This window comes from Alosa pseudoharengus, unplaced genomic scaffold (assembly GCF_046254945.1).
Source record: "Alosa pseudoharengus isolate Yale_2024_CS ecotype anadromous, Long Island Sound unplaced genomic scaffold, YU_APseudo_1.1 YU_APseudo_1.1_scf_2, whole genome shotgun sequence".
Taxonomy (NCBI): Eukaryota; Metazoa; Chordata; class Actinopteri; order Clupeiformes; family Clupeidae; genus Alosa; species Alosa pseudoharengus.
The window spans coordinates 31261376-31279133 of NW_027468663.1; the positions used below are offsets into that span (position 1 = coordinate 31261376).

At 45.2% G+C, this 17758-nt stretch overlaps 3 protein-coding genes across 3 annotated transcripts; all 3 read left to right on the plus strand.

Annotated features, from left to right (window-relative positions):
• pask (PAS domain containing serine/threonine kinase) lies at positions 1-12688 on the plus strand. The gene is made up of 20 exons (XM_076294536.1): positions 1-321; positions 671-869; positions 1015-1235; positions 1381-1548; positions 1731-1868; positions 2375-2509; positions 2796-3045; positions 3398-3579; positions 3896-4010; positions 4329-4418; positions 4593-4764; positions 5175-6091; positions 6327-6499; positions 7848-8015; positions 8735-8860; positions 9080-9214; positions 9740-9939; positions 10450-10583; positions 11170-11313; positions 11685-12688. Exons 2-20 carry the CDS (start codon positions 677-679, stop codon positions 11873-11875), a joined length of 3852 nt encoding a protein of 1283 aa, XP_076150651.1. The 5' UTR covers positions 1-321; positions 671-676; the 3' UTR covers positions 11876-12688.
• A 131-nt stretch (positions 12689-12819) lies between these two features.
• mterf4 (mitochondrial transcription termination factor 4) lies at positions 12820-14545 on the plus strand. Its single transcript, XM_076295927.1, has 4 exons — positions 12820-12855; positions 13073-13481; positions 13581-13765; positions 14042-14545. The coding sequence occupies exons 1-4, from the start codon at positions 12832-12834 to the stop codon at positions 14438-14440; spliced, it is 1017 nt and encodes a 338-aa protein (XP_076152042.1). The 5' UTR covers positions 12820-12831; the 3' UTR covers positions 14441-14545.
• A 2161-nt stretch (positions 14546-16706) lies between these two features.
• On the plus strand, positions 16707-17669 carry LOC143133457 (putative G-protein coupled receptor 148). Its single transcript, XM_076293220.1, has one exon. It carries the CDS (start codon positions 16710-16712, stop codon positions 17667-17669), a length of 960 nt encoding a protein of 319 aa, XP_076149335.1. The 5' UTR covers positions 16707-16709.
• Positions 17670-17758: the final 89 nt, after the last annotated feature.

Here is a 17758-nt window from a genome sequence, read left to right on the forward strand (position 1 = left end):
TACAGACCGCGGTTGTATGAAAATTACTGCAATATTTGAGCCAGTGTTTTAACTACATTTGTTTAGTTCTATACAATTTACCTGTACATTTCTAAATTACAAAAACTGGTGATATTAGCGGCGGGTCGTTGTCATTTATCAGTAGGCTAGTAAGCTAACTTAGCCCTCCACTCATTTGTTTGCTATCTTAGACCAGCTAGCCAGCTGGCTTATGTTAACTACATTTACTTGCCCTCTAGCTAAACAAGCTAGTTTGTTACCTGTTCAATTGAGATTCAACCTGGTATTGTTAACATTAACGCGTACGATACATCAAGCAAGGTGAGTTGCATGGCAAAATGTAGCCCGTTTTTTTAAACATCTATCTGTGAACCCTCTAACTTTACAGGTTACCAATGTGAGATATCCAGGTTGGCATGGCAAGTTAACGTTAACAAACGTGCTTTGCGATTGTGTTTAATATCCATTTCCAAGAATGGAGACTGAAAACTGAAAACAGTTGTGTATGCGTAGCGATAGCTTGCTAGCAGTTCTAATCTAGTTTAATTGCAACCTGTTTAGAGAGGCGTGTCCTGTTGCCATATCCCACCTTTGTATTCGGATCCGCTGGAAATGTAAACACAAGACGTCGACCTCTAAAGCCGTGTCTGCTCTCTTTTGATTCCTTCAGCAAACAATGTCACTGTCGTGCTCCTCGTCAAAAGACCCTTGGGGAAATGGCAGAGGTGACAGTTTTTGTGTGGCCTCGGGCAGTGATGCTGATACAGCTTCGGCAGATGATTCCTTTGTCCTTAATAGATCATACCCGTGTGCGTTAAGGCCCGCCGTCAAAAAGAACCTTTCACTGCGATGGTGCGAGGGTTCCACAGGTGAGACCTCTACAGAGAACCGTTACAGATGAAAATGTCCCTTAACAACTGTAACTTGTCATTTGTAACTGAAAAGTGATCCTTCACATTTACATAGTAGTGTTGGCCTAATTCACCTGAAACCCTTATGCACTTTTCTATCCAGGTGATTCCCAGAATGGTCATAGCTCTGTGGCCATGAGAAACCTGCATATATCCAACTTGCATCACCTAGATTCTCCACCCAGATATCCTGAGCTGAGCCCAAGCCGGCTGGACGCTACACTGTTGAGGCAGCTGGCCCCTGAGGGCTCGGGGTCAACTGAACACTCTCTGGTGCATAACCCAAACACGGCTGCCTTCACTGTGAATCGCAAAACCACAGAGGTACAAGTGTGTTTAATGCAGATTTTTCAAATTGTACAGTACCAGCCCCAAAACTAAAAAGGTCATACTATACTGTTTTAAAAATAAATTGATGTCTATAAAGTTAGTTTGACTAAAGTGTTGTCATTGTGTTCTTGTGTCCTAGATACTAGAAGTGAATGAGCAGGCTTGCAAGCTGCTGGAGATTAACAGGAATAACCTGGTTGGCCAGAGACTGTCCAGCATCCTGAGGACTAGACAGAGCCCAGAGGATGCATTGACGGGGGACGTTCTGAATACTGATGGAAATGTGCTCACGATTTCAGGAAAAGTGGTAAGACATGACCTTGACTGACTTTACAGGTTGCTGCTGCAAGAAATTATAATCCCCTCACAGTAACCAAATTGATTGCCTTTGTATATGGCTTTAGAATGGAAGGACATCTATGTGTGGATGTTGTACATGCACATAAAAACTTTTGTTTACAGTTGCGTGTGTGTGTGTGTGTGCGGCAGGTTGATGCGGTGAGCAAGTCTGGAGCTGAGCTTCCTGTGTCTGTCTGGACCTGCAGGCAGTCTCATGACCCGACCCTCTGCTTGGTTCTGTTGGAGCCAGTGGAGAGAATGTCAGCTCATGTCTCCTTCTTGGAAAATGTAGGCTTTTGCAGATTTAGAGTAACAAATATTTGAATATGTTCACATTTCCCAGTTTTGTGTGGGCATGTGTTCGCACAGGCAGTGCCAAAACCTACATTTGAGATTCTTCTGACGATGGCTCTTGTCCAAATGTGTGTGGGCAACAAATATATGCTGCAGTGCTTGTTATAATGTTTATTTTCATGCAGACATACAACACAGAAATGTGAAGTGTTTATAAATCATGTTGTACACCATGAAGCTTTAGCAGGACTTATTTTCCAAAACACTGTGACTAAAGATGCACTTTGTCAAAAAACATTTCAAATGTACTCGGTCATTTGCTGAGCTATAGGTGCACTGGACTAGATTGGTAAACTGAATTTGTCAGGGTGCTAAAATGTATAGAGCAAGATATGGTAGATTGGTAAAGCCTACACACAGACCATAACAGCTGGATCTGGAGCCATCCTGGCCGGCTCTGGTCCAGTTCACTAATCTTGGGATCTGCTCTGTCATTACAGGGGAGCATCATCAGCTGTGACCTTGCCTTTGCCCATCTCAGCGGCTACGGGCATACCGAGGAGTTGACAGGGCTGTCAATCATGGAGCTGATGCCATCGCTGCACATCCCCCTCCACTGCCGGCCCCTGCCCAAGGTCAGATCTCATCAGTGCCAGCTAATCAGTCTCTCCATCTTAAGTGGAGAAACAGGCCTACTCCTATTGCACTGAGGGGCGGTTTTTGCCTTCCCTGACAGATAATTGTGCTCATCTCTGTAGTTGCCTGAAAGGGATGAACTCCTTGAAACTCACGAGTCAGCTGAAAAGAAGCTCATGAAATGTTAATTATCTCAGGGAATACCTTACAGATGCAGTTATCTGATTCATTTCTTACAGGTGCAGACCGTATTGAATTATTTAATGATGTTTACCCTTTCTGCAGATGCACCGTGTGCAGAGACTGAGGACCAGAGGTCGGGAAGGCACATCTTTGCCTCTCTGTGTGAGACTTAAAGGTGCAGTGGCTTGTGGGAAACCGCTGGAGGTCTCCGTCTCCAATGGGCACCCAGGAAGCCGAGTCGCCACAGGAAGCAGTGATGCCAAACGTGTCTCATACGGCTCAGCAGATCTCTGCTCGTCAGATTCTTCCCCTGAACAACCACAGCTCAGCTCCTCTCTTGCGCTCAATACGGGTAGAGTTAGGCTTCTTCAAGCATTTCAGTAATATCACATGGCCATTGCCTTCTGATATTCTGCTTAAAGCAGCAGTATTTGCAAATGCCAAATTGCATTTGCCAATATAGCCAAAGATATAGCAGTGTGTGTATAGCTGTTGTGTGGCATAGGGGAGCATTGTGCTGGCTCATCAGTGTTTGCAGTTAAGGTATTGCTAATGGTGTTAAATTGGTTATGCTTAGTTATTAAATTAGCTGTACTGCTGTGACTTAAGCCTTTGCACTCTGCTCATCATTCAAATTAGGGTCCTTGAAGTTAATCATTACCATAAAAATGCTCTTTGGCGCTCTGTGTGTTGTCTTACTGTAGGAGAGGACTGTGGTCACAGCCTGGCGTCTCCGGGCTCAGGGCTGGTGTACTCTGGGACTGTGTGGCTGTTTGCTCCTCTCAGTGGACTGCTTACCCTCTCTCCCGAGGGATGTATACATAGTATCAACAACTACTTTGCCTTGATGCTTTTTGGGTACAGGAAGTCTGAACTAATGGGAAAGGTAAGTACAGTTATCCAAATAAAACTTTTGTGTTGTACTGGTGTACTAAAAGTCATGGGTTGCCTTGTAAGTTGTAATATTGTTTTAAAACAGAACTGTCTCTTGCATTCACAGCATATAAATATGACTGTTGGCTTTTCTTGTTTTGAGAGGTGGTAAACGTAGTCCTGATTTAATAAATGTAGTGTTTATTTTGTATCATGGGTTTGTTCTACAAAGGCAATGTTGGAGGTTTGGCTAAAGATGAAATGCACTATGAACAGAACTAGTGATGTGTTGGTACAGTCATGTTCACTGGCATTCTTTGTGTGTGCAGAATGTGACCTTCTTGATGCCGGGGTTCTTCGAGTGGATGCAGAGCTTCGACCACAGCACCAGTCCAGTGCCTCACAAGCACGAGGACACCTCTGATCCTGCTAGTAATAACTCTGGTACAGAATCCACTAACACACTCCCAATCCACCCTCTTCACTGCATAGATGTAGCCAGTTGCTCAATATCAACCTAATACCTTACCTTGACCATTTTTTTCATTCCAAGAATGGCTTTTGCACCCTCCACAGTAGGTCTCTGTAGCATACTGCAGCTTCGGCAGTACTCTTATATTTGTTATTTTCCTTATAATAGCTTTTAACGCTGTACCTTGTACTCACATACTAGACACTAGGTTACTGTAGCACAGTGTAGTTTTTTCCCACTAAAACGGCCTTGCACCTCTCTGTTTTACCACCTCTCTCTGTCATATGTAGACCCCAGTAGTGACTCTAACCCTGCACCTGGGAGTGCAGTAACCCTCTCTAGTGACTCACTCACTGGGAAGAGCAGCCGGGAGACTAATGGTGAGTGCTGTCATGACTCACAAGGTTTTATGAGCTGACCTCTCTCCCGCTGGATTATGACTGTCTGATGTTGTCTGTCATGTGGACATCATCTCAGACAAATAGTTCTATTTATGAATTCATTTATTTCAAAAATGACGCAACCTTAATCTGTGCTCTTGTGGCCGTCTGTAGACCCTAACACAGTGCTGGCTGGGGACATGGCCATGGTCCAGCAGGCACTGCAGAGGAGGGTCTCTGGAGGGAAGGGCCGGATCTTTACTGGGAACACGGACAGGCTGGAGGTGCCCAGCAGTGTCCCATCCACCATGACCTCACCGGCGGCCACCTCCACACAGCTGGACAGGTAGAGGATTAAACCTACATCTGCCTCTGTCATCACATGTCTGTGAAATAGGACTGTGTTAAAGGCAAGAGATTGTAGGACAGTCACACATCAGACGTGTCCATAGATCACTCGATGTACGTCACTGACTGAAGTGCGACAGTAAATCTAAAGCAGAACAAATCCACAGATCCACTAGATGAGTTATCCCATGATGACGGGTAAAATGATTCTCTTTAAATATATGAAGCGTAAATGCAGAAATAAGTTACATTCGATTTTGCCCCTTAGCTTTCTATGGATTAGCTTTGTTACCAAAGATATAAAGGTCTGTTTAATACTGTGCCTCTCAGGCCTGGTGCTGAATGTCATTCGTCATGTTTGCATTGCACTGCAGTGGATGTGTGTGTTTTGTGCTGTGTGCCCATCAGGCCAGATGACACGGTGGAGCTGTTCAGGCAGGTAGCCGAGGCGGCGGCGGCCTCCTCCAGCCTGAGCGAGCACACGGACAGCACGCAGGCTCTCCTGCAGACCTTCGCCCTGGTCGAGTCCCAGGAGGTGTGGGGCCACAGGCCCTCCAGAGGCCCAGAGGAGACCGATTCGGACTCTGAAGATCAGGCCGGGCACTCTGCCTGGCCAGCCACAGAGACCAAGCAGGCCCTGACCAAGCCCCGTGGGCCGTCTCGGGCGCAGGGACAGAAGGGGTCGGCCTCCCATGATGCACTGCAGGACTCCAGCTTCGAGGTGATCTCTCTGGGCAGCCGCTCATCCTCGGGCTTCTGCGAGCAGTGGGCCGGCGAGTCAGGCCCAGATCGCCTGGACTGCACCCACCCACCGGCTCCTGCACCCTCCTCTGCCCCTGTTGACTCGGGCAGCTGCCTGCTGGACATCGACTCCAATGGGGACGCGGTGACCCGGGCCCTGGGAGAGCTGGACCTTAGTGGTAGCCTGGAGCTGCCCGGGGCCAACGGCGACCTTGACCGCCTCAACCTCTCCCAGGCCTCCTGCGATACAACTGAGCTCCTCCGCACCCCATCCCCTTTCGTGGTGGAGTCCGACCCTGAGGAGGAGAAGTCCCTAAACTCCAGAGCTGAGGGCGTGGAGGACAGGACTGGACCCACCCAGCAGTGGGACACCTTCTCTACACATCCCAATGGCCGAGTTCAGGAACTCCAGAGGATTGACCATCCAGGTGAACAGTTGCCAGGCAGCAACCTAGCAACATCAACACCAAAGAAACCACTGCCACTTCCAGCGCTGCAGAACAGAACGCAGACCAACTCAAACAGTGAGATACTGGAGGGACGATTTGAAGGGAATTGCTACCACAGAGATGGAACCAGACTTGGTGTGTACCCACTTTATGTGCAGACTTTAATTTCCTCAATTTTAGCCTTGAAGGATGACAAAAAAAATCCCTATGGTGGCACATAAAGCATACTGGATGTCTGAAAATAAATATTACATTAATTTGTAAGACTGAGATGAAAGTTTCAGCAATGCTTTGAATATTAGGTCATCCCTATTCACAGGCAGGTCAAGTCAAAGGCTTAACCCAGACCCTGCTTGTTTGTCTGTTGCAGAGGTTCAGTGTGAAATCCGGCGGGCTACCCTCCCAGACAGCGGTCCCCTCTTCTGCATCTGGCTGACCGGAAGACTCCCCCTTGGTGATCAGCAGGGGGCGCCACTGAGCCCGCAGCACACAGGCAGCAGCCTGGCCTCTCCACAGGACGCCTCCAGCTACAGCCTAGGGGAGGTCAGGCTCCAGTACAACTTAATAACTTCACTTCCTGAGAAACTTGCGCTTATGAGCTCCTGTTAAAGCTGCAGTTGGCAAGTCTGACAGGTTGAGGGGACTTAGCCAAAAGTTTTATTGTTTACAACTCTCATCCCCCTCCCCCACTACCACCGAGCACCCTCTCATCGAGTTTGTGCTCGTCAGTGCGCACCAGACTGATTAACAGTCAGCTCTCACACAGCCCTGCTCTGATTGGACCAGAAGAACCGGGAGCTGTGGATTTTTGCAAAACAAATAACAGGTTCTAGGTGGAGGTAAAAGTGTGGGTTTTTTTTTCTAAAACCGGCTGATTTATGTTGTTCTGTCGGAGCATAGTGTCGGTTTCAGTGAATATGTTCAAAAAAATCTTGCCAACTGCAGCTTTAAATTCACCATGCATGCAAGTGTGTCCGTTTGTAAATTTAGATTAGATTAGGTTACATTAGATTAGAACTTTATTGTCATTGTGCAGCGTACAAGTACAGAGACAACGAAATGCAGTTAGCATCTAACCAGAAGTGCAGAAAAGTGCAATGTGAACAGTATAGACAGGTAGTGCAGTGTAAACAGTGTATGACACAGTGCAGTGTAGCCAGTAGTATACAGTTAATCAAGTAGGGACATCTGCAGTGTATTAACAGTAACATTTAGCCAAGGAATACCCATACGAACTTTTGGCAAATTTGGGATTTGCTCTGCAGGTCCGTCTGGCCAAGAGGCCATTGAATCCCATTTCCAATGTCCCTAAAACATGGGCACGCAAATACAATCGCTAATCCGACATGGACGTGTATTTCTTTGGAGTTGAGTAAACAACTGCATTGAAAACCTTTGTTTACAAGACTTTTGAAACAATTTGGTAAGAGTTTAATGTACCAATTTAAGTCTAATTGCACTGCTAGTTATTCCCCTGCTGGAAGTCTTAAGTCAATGAACCATTCCAGACCCACTCCCAATTGTACAATTGTGAAGGTCTGGGTGTTCTAGGTGCTAAGTAACATTATAAGAGCAGAATAAATATGGATAAATATGCAGCATGAACAATATAGACAGATATGTACAGTGTGTACAGGTATGTGCATTGTATTGACAGTAACAGTCTAAGAGTAGTAAAAATCAGTAGATGTGCAGTATTAACAGTATATACAGATATGTACAGTTGACTATGGAGTATATCTAAAATCCATAGTTGAACATTTTGAGTGTTGTGTGTTGGTCAGTGTGCTGTATTCTGTTGTGTTAATAAGCACTTAGTGCCAGGATAAAGAGTAAAATGGCTGTAATTCTGATTTGTTGTTTTGTGTGTATGTGTCTGTGTGTGAGACAGGCGATCCGGGACGCGTGTAAAGGAGAGGCCCTTCGCTCCACCGCTGACCTGGAGCAGTCACAGGCCTGCAAGGGCCAGTTTGAGGACGAGTACAGACCACTGCGCGCCGTGGGCAAAGGAGCCTTCGGCTTCGTCTGGCAGGCCTGCAGGAGAGACAATGGCAAGGAGGTGAGAGGGGATGCGGCCAGCATGCTTTGGTCTAAATTATAGCAGCTCCAGGCATATAAAGCGCAGCGGAATATCCTACACTTTTTGTGAAGTACCGTGACAGAATAGAGAAATTACTAAATATGAAGACCTTTGCCATGAATTGATGAGTGATTTGTTTATACATAAGCTTACAGTGGACTTTTAGACTAGAGATGTGCCATATCGTATCACTATCGATGCGGTAGAATTCCTCCTCATGATAAGAATTTGTCATATTAATAATATAGCTGATGACATGTTTGCCGCAAGGTGGGCAACTCACAAGTAGAAGGAGACCAAGCATGGTAGAAGGCAGAGCTCAAACTGTCAGCAAGGAAGAAAAGTCACTAATGAATTCACTGAAGAGTTTATCCTGATGGTGAATTGAGTTTTTTTGTTTTTGCGCATTTCTCAAGACTGTAAGATGATGACTTTAAAACAGCGGGTAAAATTTTCATATAGTCATTTATATCATTATCCCATGAAATATGTCAGGGATAATGTATTGTCTGCCAGTCATTATCTGAAAAACAAGTCCCAACAGGGCAAACAGAGCCCCAACGCGAGGTAAATGAAAAGTCAAGTCATGAACAGTGAAGGTGAAAGGGCTGCTTCAATGAGATTTGGTTATCAGCAGATCACACCCACATCTAGTTGACATTGAGTTGGTTCCTGTGCTTCCTTCCTTTTCCCCTCAGGTGGTGGTGAAGTTCATTAAGAAAGCCCGAATAGTGAGCGACTGCTGGGTGGATGACCCCAACATGGGCAGTGTCAGTCAGGAAATCGCCATCCTGGCCCGGCTGGACCACCCCAACATCGTCAAGGTGGGACGGAGAGACGTGTGAAACTCATTTTTGAAAAATGCCAGATCTTTCATGTAAACATTTTGGATAAAGTTCTCTAGAGCTGTTGGATGTTTGTTTGTTTGTTTGTTTGTTTGTTTGTTTGTTTGTTTGTTTGTTTTTGTCTTGATTGTGTACCACATTGCTCTGAAGCACTGGATGTTGGACTGCCACTGATGTCCCTTGCTGTGTTTCTCCCAGGTGCTGGACGTGTTTGAGAACGAGCTGTTCTTCCAGATGGTGATGGAGAAGCACGGCGATGGCATGGACCTGTTTGAGTTCATCGAGCAGCAGCCATGTCTGGACGAGCCTCTGGCCAGCTTCATTTTCAGACAGGTATGCAGAGCTTAGAAATACAACTCACAGATAACTCACAACTAGAGCCCTTTCTTCATGTTTGCGGGGCAGGTGAACACAAATAACAGCTGTAAGGGGATACACCAATGATTTACATTTACATGCAGCTGACACTTTTATCCAAAGCGACTCACAACAGTCAAGATATAATAAAAGTACAGTGCCACCAAGATATTGTTTGTGCACCAATAAGTGCTACTCACATAGAATAGAGTGCTAGATAAAGCTGTTAGTATTACTAAGAGAGTGCCAATCAAATCTGTAATCAAATCTGTGAGCTGTGTGTATACGTCACTCGGAACCTTTTATCTAACTAATTAAGTCTCCTTACAGTGTCGCGTTTGTATAGGTTTATGGTTATTGTTATGATTCTGTTATATTTTGTATATTACATATGACTACGGGTAACTGGGAAATATTGTGTACATATAGATGTAAAGGTCTGTGTTGTGTTTGTTTTGACTTTATGAGTTTTACAATTCCACTGTTATTTGATCTCTGCAGTTGGTAGCCGCAGTAAGCTACTTGCGTCAGAAAGGTATTCTTCACCGAGACATCAAAGATGAGAACATCATCATCAATCAGAGTTTCTACATCAAGCTGATTGACTTTGGCTCAGCTACAGTGATGGAGCCTGGAAAACTGTTCTACGCCTTCTGTGGCACCCTGGAGTACTGTTCTCCAGAGGTTCTGCAAGGGAACCCGTAAGCCCTACTTTAACTCAAACTTGAGTTATTGTTATTTGTAGAGATCATTTTAGTGGCATTTTAGGCGTGGGAAACCTAGCCACTCTAACCCTCAAGTGCATTTGTTTTAAATTAGTGTATGCATTGCTTGTGTTCCACACTGATTACATTGAAAAAATCACTTGAGAGTAAAAGTTGGCTGATTGAGGGATGAAGTGCTGGGTGTGTACTCTGTGTGTCTGTGTGTTTGGTATAGGGCAAACAGGGTATCGCGCCAACGACTCCATGCCTGGTGGGTGCGTTAGTTCCAATAGTGTATCAGTAGTTCAGTCTAGAAACAACTCGCAACCCAATGTTGCCGATGCCATTTTTAATCCAGTCAGTGAAAACTGCACTTTGGGAGCACTTTGCAGTTTTCACTGACTGGGTTAAAAATTGCATCGGCAATATTGGTGTCTGTGTGTTTGCACATCTCCATTCTTGAAGGATGTTTATTTTGTGTTTATTTTACGTCTGTCTGTGCTGCAGATATGAGGGCCCGGAGCTGGAGATGTGGTCTTTAGGGGTGCTTCTGTACACGTTGCTCTTCGGTGAGAACCCCTTCTGCAGTGTGGAGGAGACACTGGAGGCCAAACTCAAGCCCCCCTTCCCCCTATCCTCTGGTAAGAGTCAGAGAACACCCAGCGAAATGTCAAAGGGAAATGTCAGATTTTACGTCAACAGATTTGGTACTTGCCCAGAAAGAGGGAACTCATCCTCATCCTTAGAATAAACTGAGCTATTTTACAGGAGGCTGTATCCTCTTAAAAGACTCTATGCAGACCTTTGCTTACTTAAACCTTCTGAAGCAGTGTTGGCCTATATTTATTTCTGATTGAGTAACAAATTATGTAATTCTGTGAAAATGGCATTCCCCATATTCGTGTTGTGATGGAATGGTTCGTTTGTTTCAATGGTTCAACTTTTTCATCAACTGGGACACAATTACTTTCCAGCCCTGTGGGAGTCCGTCTGGGACATGGCTTGTAAAATATACTGTAAGACCTGAGTGGCCTGCTGCAGGATCTTCTGCTCAGTCACTCAAACTGTTAATTTATTCCTTGTAGTTTTTTTCAGTCAGTCATTCATACGTTCTAGTTATTAATTCATGTAATTGTTGTAGGCTTTAATTCGTTCATTCATGAAATCAACACAGTCAGTGAGTTGATGGATGAGTCATTCCGACAGCTTTGGCTTCTCTCTCCTCAGGACTGAGTGGCGTGCTGGAGGGTCTGCTGCAGCCCCAGCCAGGCCTGCGCACCACCCTGGAGGAGCTGCTTGTTGAGCCTTGGCTTCGGCAGCCCATCAACCTGGCCGAGTACAGCTGGAGCGAGGTGCTGCCCGCCAGCCACGGTGAGTTAGGGCAGGAACTGCAGCCCACACTCCTGGGTCCGACAGGATGCAGGGTTCACTTTCCCAGTCTTGGAAAAGTTATGGTGTTCTAAAGTTCCAATTTTCTGAACTTTTTTTTTCAAGAATTTGTTGAAAGTTTTGGAAGTCATGAAACTTTGTGAAATATGACTCTCCATGGCAAAACCAGTCACTTGGTTCAATTTTTCAAAAATTACATTATAGTATTTTCATGAAAGTCCACAAAAGATTTCCACGCTTATTAATGATGCCTATATCAATAATATTGACCAACAAACTACAGAGATAAGATTTACATATTCCCCTTTTTTATCAGTTGTTTCTTGCGACTAAATAACATGTTGTTCTGACAGATTCGCAGAATCACCAGGACACCAGTCTAAAGCCTCATGAAAATGATGTCCTATCCCTCAATTTGGAGGGCCATCTCCGTTTCAACGATGATACCCCGCTCGAAGATGAGCATGAAGAGGAAGATGAGGAAGAGCACAAATCCATGGCTGCCTTGGAGGCAGAGCTTCAAAAGTATCTTTCTGATGACTGAAAACGCTCGACCCGGCTGGTCCACTGTCAAGACACTCGAGCTAAATAGAATCACAAAAGAAAACATGTTTAATGCAAAAATGTATTGCAGATATTCGGGCCTCTTTGATGACAAAGTGATTGTAACACTCCGTCCGTGCACCTACGGGAGCATATTGGTCCTGTGGTGTAAAAGACTATCCTAAGAGACACCGGGATCCCCAAGCCCAACACTCAGGAGCATAGACTTTCCATTATTTGCCTATCAGATGGTAGTGCAGGGTGAAGGATTATCGCTGCTAGCCTATATATTGATGATGAAAATGGTCATAATAGGACAAAGTACGATACATCTTCTTTATGAGGTACTTTTTGATTTACTTATTTTGTAACTAAATGGGTGTTGTCAGCAGAATGGAGGCTTTTAAATATGTTTAATTACACAAGGCAATTTAAAAAAATTCTACTTCTACATTCTGTTGGATGAAAGATGGCACGTGACTCTGTGGTCAAGCCTTGTTCACAGAGCCTCCACAAAGCCTTCCACAAGTTTGCATTATGGTGTTTTTAAAGAAAATGTGTACAGTAATTTTATGGCTGTAAGTGGATTAGCATTTTAAATTGTTGTATTTCACTTGTATTCAAGCATCTTAATCTTTTAAATATATATATATATATATATTTATTATATGAATAAAGGTTTAACCCATCCAGCTTATTATTTTCCCATGCCTAAAATTGCTTCCAAAAATGTAACTGAATTTACTGAATGTGCTATGTGTTACAGACAATTATGATACTCGAGTACAGTCTGTCAATAAAAATGATAATTCAGGCGGATTTTTCATTTTGCTTTCTTGTAAGATCAGTCCAGTTCACTGAAATGTACGGTATTTTCCAACATAGGGTACCGGGCTAGGGTGGAACTGTAGTTTGCTGTTCGTGTTTCAACCGAAAATATTTTGTCGAGGGACGAACATGATCCGGACTTGCGGACATCAGGTAACGGCCGGTAGAGAGAGATTTTATGTACCGGGTAACTATTAGGGGTTAGAAATGTTATTGGTCGCTGTATTAAGTTATATTAGCGCCGCTTAAGTTATTCGTCTTAATTTGGCAAACCACAACTGCAGCGATTGTGAAGGTTGCCTGTTTACAAAGCAAGCGTTCTTCAAGGTGTTCAGCAGAATTGTCCGTAACCCTGCGTTTTGTCATGCAGGTTGTTCGATGGAGTTTAAGGTTGTCTCCTGGTTTTGCCCTGAAGTCTGCTCTTGTCGAGCAGAATGCACGGCAGCTGGCATATGCCTGTCGAATGTGCTCTCACACACAAGAGTCTCAAACCTCAAGAGCGTCTGCACAGCGACATGGAAGTGAGCTGTCTTTACGAACTCTGCTTGATATGGGTTTCACTGAAACACAGGCTGACCAGGTGTACGAAGGCGCCACCAAAATTCTGGGAAGAAAGTCTGTTACGCATGACACCTCTACGATCACGGCCCTTTTGGCACTGGGTCTGAATGCCTCCAGCATCGTCAAGATCTTTGATAAATGTCCAGCTTTGTACACAGAGAAGGGAGCAGTCGTGCAACAAAGAATTCAGAATTTGTGGAAACTGGGGCTTGTTGAAGGTGAGTTGGCAATTCCTCAGGGACGATAATGTTTAAGCAAATGTTTCTTGAGAAAACAGGTGGAACATATCATAATACGCCCTCGTATGTCTTATCCAGGCAGTATCCAGAGGGTGATAAGCTACTATCCACACATCCTCACCATTCCTGCCAAGAGAGTGAATGCGGCGGTCCAGTTTATCAGAACGAAATGTCTTTTCACCGCCCAACAAATGCGGGAGATTCTTCGAGATTCTCCTGAGGTGGTAGAGGAGGACCTCAATGAACTTGAGCATAAATTTCAGGTGGGCCCACTATTTTTCTTTTCTTTTGATCACTTCTATAAAGATGGTTTTTACACTACTTACCATACAGAAGTGGAATTGCTGATTTCCATACACCTCATGAATGTTATCTCATTTATCATAGTATTAATGGATCTCACAAATAAATTATCTGCCAGGAGGTTATGTAGTCCTCACAAATGACTAAAATATTCAGTCCTCACAATTAGTTATCGCTAGGTAAAAAAAAAAAGTCAGACACAGACTTACTATTGTGGTCCTGTCCCATGCTTGCAGTATGCCTACTTCCGTATGGGGGTGAAGCAAGCAGAGATGGTGAAGGCCAAGCTGTTCAAGGTGAGCATGGAGGAGCTGCGCTGTAGGCACTGCTTCCTGGAGCGCAGGGGCTTCTATCAGACACCGGACAAAAAGGGCCAGACGCTCATTATCAACCCCAAACTGAAGGATATCCTCTCGGCCACGGAGGACATCTACCTATCCCAGTTCGCCAAGGCGACCAAAGAGGAGCTGGACGTGTTCCGCAAGCTGGTTGCACGAGAAGACGAGGAGAAAGGCAACACGCTGGAGCATTGTGATATTGAAGAGGATGAGGAGGAGGCAGAGGAGGATCTGACTGACTTCAAGAGGGGAAGCATGGGACAGTTGGGATATGTGAAGACCAAAAGAAAAAAATGAGTCCCTGGAGATCTATGGTGAATTCAGTATCAAAGGACAATCCTGTTTCTGTTAGGACTGTTTAGTTTCTTATAGAAAATAAAGTCCACTCCTTTATTGCTGAAATCCAGTTTTTGCCTCATCCTTCAAATTCAGGGCATTGTCAAGTCACACACAGGAACATGAATGTAGCTTTCAGACAATAAATGACTTCTGGACGATATTGAATCATTGACCTTTTGCTTTAATATAATTAGTCATGTAAAGCACTTAAAGATGTACCGGTCCCCAAGTCGTTTCATTATGCCACTACATTGTTTAAAAACAAAGCTATGATTACATTTGAAAAAACATTAATATATGACCTCACTGGCTTCACACCACGCAGAAACCTGGTTACACACTTGAAGCTTTGTGCTTGTGACCTTTCACCCACAATATTAATGAGTATGTTCTCTCATACTTGTTCCAGTATGGCCAATCTCACCAGAACCACTACATGGAGGTTTGACATGCCACTCTGTGGGCTTGTGAGTATTACCATAAAAGAAAATGCCAAGCTGTATAACAAGTAGTTTATAACAGGATATGAGTTCTTATCAGTCTGATGGCAAGCAACAAATTGTAAAAAACTCTCAGCCTGCGCAAGGGGGTTGAATGGAAGTGTGTGTATGTGTGGTAAGGGGGTGGGGGGGTCCGCCGGGAGTTTGGAGCTCTTTTCTGAGATACGGCGTTACCATGGCATACGTGTATGGTTTTTCAGGTGTATCATGCTGCATTATCTCCTATGAGTCAACAGTGTGTCTGTGGACTGATAAAGTGTGGCGATGGCAGGCTGGGCAGTATTGATTTACAGAGCCATTAGACTAATGGTTGACCGACCAGCCCACCAACAGCATGGCAGCAGCACCAGCGGGTGGCCCCCAAGCAGCAGAACTCTGAGAGACACGGGAAGGAACCTCAGCAGGATTTCTGTTTGCACCATTTCAACAAGGTGGGGATGTGAGTGTGTCCTGTTTTTTTGTCTGAATCGATCATTTGTCAATAAGTTCTGCTTGTTCTTAATGTTGTCAATTTTTATGTGTGTGTCGGGGGGTTACTGTCCTTAGACTGAAATTGATGAGACATTGGAACATATGGGTCTAGAAAGTCAAACAGATTATGAAAGCCTATAACTTCAGTGTGATATTTGCCATTTGTAAGTAGGACAGCCCATTTTCTACAAAGCAGTTTTGCTTCTGCTCATGCGAACCAGACACTGTTATTTGTTATATGCACTCTGCCGTTCAATAATCTTCACCAAAACAACTGCTAAGTGTTGGAACAGACAGAAGATGTGACTGTAATCATAATTCAAAATGTTTCAAAAAAGTTATACATATTGAAGAGGTGTTCATTTTGTACAAAATAATCACTGAATAAGTTTGCAAGATAATAAAAACAATTCTTAAGAACTAAAAAAGACTAAATAATACTCTGTAACAGTGAAAAACTGTTCAATTCAATATTTTCAAAGACATATTAGCTACACAATATTAGTAATGTTACATTTCCAATCAACAACCATTAGTTATCCAGCATTGCCCTTACCCACACCAGTCTGTGGAGAAATACAGTACAGCGCCAAACATATCTGAAGCTCAGTATGAGGATCTTGGAATGAAGTAATACTACAAGATCCATCTTTCCTTGGCTGCAGACTATGGAAGTAAACCACCAGCCAGAAATAAAGAGAAGTAACCTAATTGTTCTGGTTGTGTGAACCATAGCTCTGGTATACTGTAAATTGATGGAGTGAGTTTAAATTGTTTGGGTCTGTAATTTAGTATGACTAATGTCACTTACTGTGTAAAACATGAATTACGTAACCTAGTTTATATAGGAAAAACTACATATAAAAAAGAAAATGTTGAATCAGATGCATGATAAGAAACACTATCAACAGCAGCTGTCATGTTTATTGTTCATTAAGGCTTTTCACAGAACAGACTGAAAATTTGCATTCCAATAACTGACTCATATTTACATGTGAACCATGACATCCCAGCAATAGTTTTTGCTTCCTTTGTTAAACACCCATGTTTATGTTTTATTTGACTTTATTATTTCAAATATTTCAAAGTTTAAGTTTAAGTTTAAAATGCTCTCCACAAAATCTCACTTTCTATTTTTTAAGGGTTTAGAGGATCATATCTGAGGAGATCGACATCTCTCAGGGCCTAAAAGAGAACAAGCTTGTGTATGCATTCCACTGCCAGAAAGCCGTCACTCCCAGCTTGCTGCCATCTAAATGGCCTACGCCATCATTGCCAACGTGTCGGAGAAGTGGCTGGACGGCATGGCGGGCGAGCGCATGGAGCTCTTCCTCATCCCCACTGTGCTGCTGACCCTGGGCACGCTACTGCTGGACCCCCTGCTGGTGACCTGCATCCTGTGGTCGCCGGCGCTGCGGCAGGAGACCCGCTACCTGCTGCTGGCCAACACGCTGGCGGCCGACGTGGCCTTCGCCTGCGTCAACATGGCCATGGTGACATGCGCGGTGCTGCGCGTGGCCTTGCTGCGCGTGGCCTGCGAGGTGGCGCTGTCCGCCACCGTCACGGCCTACTGCTGCGCCGTGCTGGGCGTCACCTCCATGGTGGTGGACACGTACGTGGCCGTGCGCTGGCCACTGCACTACGACAGCCTCCTGACGCCGGCGCGCGCCCGCAAGATCTCGGCGGCCCTCTGGCTGCTGGCCGCCTTGTACCCGCTCTCGCTGGTCATCATTCTGGAGCTGCTGGAGGACAACGCGCCCCGTCAGCTGCCCCTCTGCCTGGTGCTCATCACCGTGGGCGCGCTGGGCAAGGAGATGATGGTGGGCGTGCACATGTACTTCACCATCGGCGCCGCGCTCTGCTTCCTGCTCATCGTCTACTGCTACGCGCGGCTCTTCGCCGTCACGCGCCACTCGGGCATCTGGCACCAGCGCTACTCGCGCGCGCGCCTCACGATGCTGGCGCACGGCACGCTGCTGCTGCTCTACTTCGTGCCGGGCCTGGTGTTCATCGTGGAGCTGGCGCTGTTCGAGAGGCACCAGATGGAGGGCCAGGCCAGCGTGTGGGTGAACATGGTCAACATGAGCGTGTTCATGCTGCTGCCGCGGGCCTGCGCTCCGCTCCTCTACGGCCTGCGCTACCGCGAGATCTACACCATGCTCAAGCAGCTGCTGTTCAAGAGGCGCCAGCTTAGCCAGGTCAGCACGGTGTCCTAACCAGACACACACACACACACACACACACACACACACACACACACACACACACACACACACACACACACTGAACTGCCTCTCCTTGAACC